General features: G+C 45.8%; 2 protein-coding genes across 2 annotated transcripts in view; both read right to left on the bottom strand.

Moving 5' to 3' along the window:
- Positions 1-221: 221 nt before the first annotated feature.
- Positions 222-352, bottom strand: LOC118478416 (sodium- and chloride-dependent glycine transporter 1-like; the record flags this gene model as incomplete). The annotated part of the gene is given in 1 exon segment (XM_035971982.1): positions 222-352. A coding segment is annotated over 1 exon segment (121 nt), but the record flags the coding sequence as incomplete, so codon positions are not given.
- Positions 353-716: 364 nt separating this feature from the next.
- LOC101849721 (sodium- and chloride-dependent glycine transporter 2) overlaps positions 717-3,653 on the bottom strand; it is a gene marked incomplete in the record, with an annotated part of 16,677 nt that continues 13,740 nt past the window's right edge. Inside the window, 3 exon segments of the mRNA XM_035971980.1 lie at positions 717-752; positions 1,564-1,695; positions 3,538-3,650. Of these exon segments, the coding sequence (XP_035827873.1) occupies positions 717-752; positions 1,564-1,695; positions 3,538-3,650 (281 nt within the window).

Raw genomic sequence — 3,653 nt, 5'->3', positions numbered from 1 at the left:
TGCTACTGACTGAAGTGTCTTTAGGCCATTCCCTAAGGGGGAATATTAACATGTTCTAATGCTCAGTAGAATTGTAAATGGGCTGATTCATCAATGTCATGCTCAAAACTGTGCCTGAACAGACATACAGACAGACTACAGACAAATAGACAGACAGACAAACAGACAGACAGATAGACAGACGTACAAACAAACTGACAGAGAGACGACAAAGAGCTCACCATAGACCCAAGCCAGCACCACCACCTCTGTAAGGGCGAGCAGCATAAGGCAAACACTGGGAACGTAATGGTTCATCAGAGTCAGCCAGTAGAAACCGCTCTGAGGAGAACAGACAGACATGTACAAGAACAATGTCGGCGACTGTTTTAGTTAAAGTAAGTGTTTTACGGCACTTCTGACACAATTAGGTTACACTGTATAAGTGCCGAAGATTAGATAGAGGTATTACAATTAACTTACAAGAGAGAAACAAAAACAAAAAGGAGGAGAGATAAGGGCGACAGATGTTTGAGAGGAAAGTAGGAGCAGACCACGTCTGAGCACCCGCCAACCACCCACACACACCGCTTCCATAGGCCATGGGGTAGACGTTAGCCGCTCTGCCACCGCGCGCACGCACCGGAGACCTGAGTTCGATTCCTGTGTCAGTGTGTGAGTGAGGAGAGTTTCCATCGAGTAACTTGGTCTTTCTACTGGGGTGGTTTATCCCTCTCTCAGACCCGACTGGCCATGGCAGGCAGGAAGGAGGCCTAGAAAAGGGTTGTGTAGGTGGAGATAATTATAGAAAACAACTTATGACGAATATAAGAAAACGACAGGCAAGTTTCTTCGGACACACAATGCGGAAAGATGCATTGGAGAATATTGCCACAACAGGAAAATTAGAAGGAAAGAAAGGCAGAAGCAGACAGAGGGAACAGATACTGGACAAGATGACAACATGGCTGTGAGCAGCAAGAACAACAGACACCATTGCTGCAACGCAAGACAGAGTGAAGTGGAGGTCCATCATCGCCCACGCCAGTCGGCAAGGCACCGGATGATGCTGAGGTGGGGATGTAAACACGTAGGCCTATATTAAAAAAAAACAACAAACACACTAAACAAAACAAAATAAAATACGAGAAACCAAACCAAACAAGTACACCAAAGGAAGAGCTCAGTGTTATCTTCTGGAGAGCTGCAGTGCTGAGAAAATAACACTTTGTCGATTTGTCAGTTTCATAATCTTCTTCAAGAACCAGACCGGGAACAGACACCGATGATCATGGTTCCTCACCCCCCCCCCCCTCTTTTATTTCGAGCTGCTTCATCTAATACATATCATCCATGGTCACCGTTTGTGTGTGTGTGTGTGTGTGGGGGGGGGGTGTCACAATAGGATAGGTTTGCAGATATGTCTTTCAACTACAGTGAACAATGGGCTGTAGTAAGTCGTCGTCGTCGTCGTCATCATCATCATCATCATCATCATCATCATCATCATCGTCATCATCATCATCATCATCATCATCATCATCATCATCATCATCATCATCATCATTGTAGTAACCAGCTCACCTGCATGGTGTAGGGCAACCCAAGGAGGAAGAAGATGAAGCAGACCACAGCGGTGAGCAGCCTCCCTCTGCTCCGGAGTTTGTGCGGGTAGCGGTCAGTCAGGGCGGTGATCACGATTTGGACGTGCAGGAACTGGAGAGGAGCGTTTAAAATATAATATTGATGTATTTTTTTCTGGTCTATACTCAGGCAGTACGGTGTCAAAATGACTATATACAGACACTTTCAAGTCTTTGAGAAATGATTTGCAGCTATACACAGACTGTACGTGTCAAAATGACTATACACAGACATTATCAAGTAATTGAGAAATGATTTGCACCTATACACAGGCATAACGATGTCACACATAGCTATACACAGACATTATTAAATCGCTGAGATGTGTTTTACAGCTATACACAGGCAATAAGTTTTAAGTTCTACTATACATGTATACAGGTTACAAAGTTCTATCTGCTCTGTAGGCCTACCTGATTTTGAGATATTTGACACTAAAGATTTTGAGCTTCATAACATGTCAACCTTTTTCGAATAAAATTCTTTAGGTCTCAGTACCTCAAAACGGCCCCAAAATGTCAGATTGACCTTTGCACTGTACTTCTGAGGTAGCAAAGTGGTAGACTTCTTTTATAGCTGGACTCAAGCCAGAGAGGAACATGTTGTTTTTTCCGCCTTTGTGTTTCCCTGCCAGGTCTCAGGGGTAGTCGACTGTTGGTTCTTGGGCCTGCTAGGTCTCAGGGGTAGTCCACTGTTGGTTCTGGAGCCTGCTAGGTCTCAGGGGTAGTCCACTGTTGGTTCTTGAGCCTGCCAGGTCTCAGGGGTAGTCCACTGTTGGTTCTTCAACCTGCTAGGTCTCAGGGGTAGTCCACTGTTGGTTCTTCAAACCTGCTAGGTCTCAGGGGTAGTCCACTGTTGGTTCTGGAGCCTGCTAGGTCTCAGGGGTAGTCCACTGTTGGTTCTGGAGCCTGCTAGGTCTCAGGGGTAGTCCACTGACTGTTGGTTCTTCAACCTGCTAGGTCTCAGGGGTAGTCCACTGTTGGTTCTGGAGCCTGCTAGGTCTCAGGGGTAGTCCACTGTTGGTTCTTGAGCCTGCCAGGTCTCAGGGGTAGTCCACTGTTGGTTCTTCAACCTGCTAGGTCTCAGGGGTAGTCCACTGTTGGTTCTGGAGCCTGCTAGGTCTCAGGGGTAGTCCACTGTTGGTTCTGGAGCCTGCTAGGTCTCAGGGGTAGTCCACTGACTGTTGGTTCTTCAAACCTGCTAGGTCTCAGGGGTAGTCCACTGTTGGTTCTTGAGCCTGCTAGGTCTCAGGGGTAGTCCACTGTTGGTTCCTGAGCCTGCTAGGTCTCAGGGGTAGTCCACTGTTGGTTCTGGAGCCTGCTAGGTCTCAGGGGTAGTCCACTGTTGGTTCTTCAGCCTGCAGTGCAGCTGATTTTTACGTATGTGACCTGTCAAACATCTATCGACCTTAACTCCTCTTCTATTTTTTTTTGGGGGGGGGGTGTTAGTTACTCTATTGTAATACCTCTAATCTTTAATACTTATTTAACCTAACTGTGTTGCAATTTCCGTACAATGCTTACTAAATACAAAATATAGAAGCTGAAGATGCCAACTGAAGGTGTGTCATGTACAAACTGAGTTTTCATTTACCGCAAAGCAAAGACAATGGTGTTAACGACAGCAACAACAGCAAACGTACCAGCAACAGTAACTGTAACAGCAAGATAAGAAAAAGTAATAGTAGCAGCAGCAGCAGCAACCACAACAACAACAACAACAACAACAGCAACAACAACAACAACAACAACAACAAAAGACAGTAACAGCAACAGAAACAACAGAAATAACAAAAACAATAACAACAATAACAGCAGCAATAGAAACAACAACATCAACAACAACAACACCATAACCACCGCTACCACCACCACCACCACCAACAACAATAACAACAATAACGCAATATCTCACCTGACTGTCTAGCCCCACACAAAACAGCATGAGAAAAAAGATGATCGACCAGAACTGTGGGATGGGCAGCGTGGACAGGGCACTGGGGTAGGCGATGAACACAAGGCCGGGTCCTG

The sequence above is a fragment of the Aplysia californica genome, unplaced genomic scaffold (assembly GCF_000002075.1).
Source record: "Aplysia californica isolate F4 #8 unplaced genomic scaffold, AplCal3.0 scaffold00551, whole genome shotgun sequence".
NCBI classification, from domain to species: domain Eukaryota; kingdom Metazoa; phylum Mollusca; class Gastropoda; order Aplysiida; family Aplysiidae; genus Aplysia; species Aplysia californica.
Note: the sequence above shows the minus strand (reverse complement) of the source record. Positions and strands in the feature narration are given on the sequence as shown.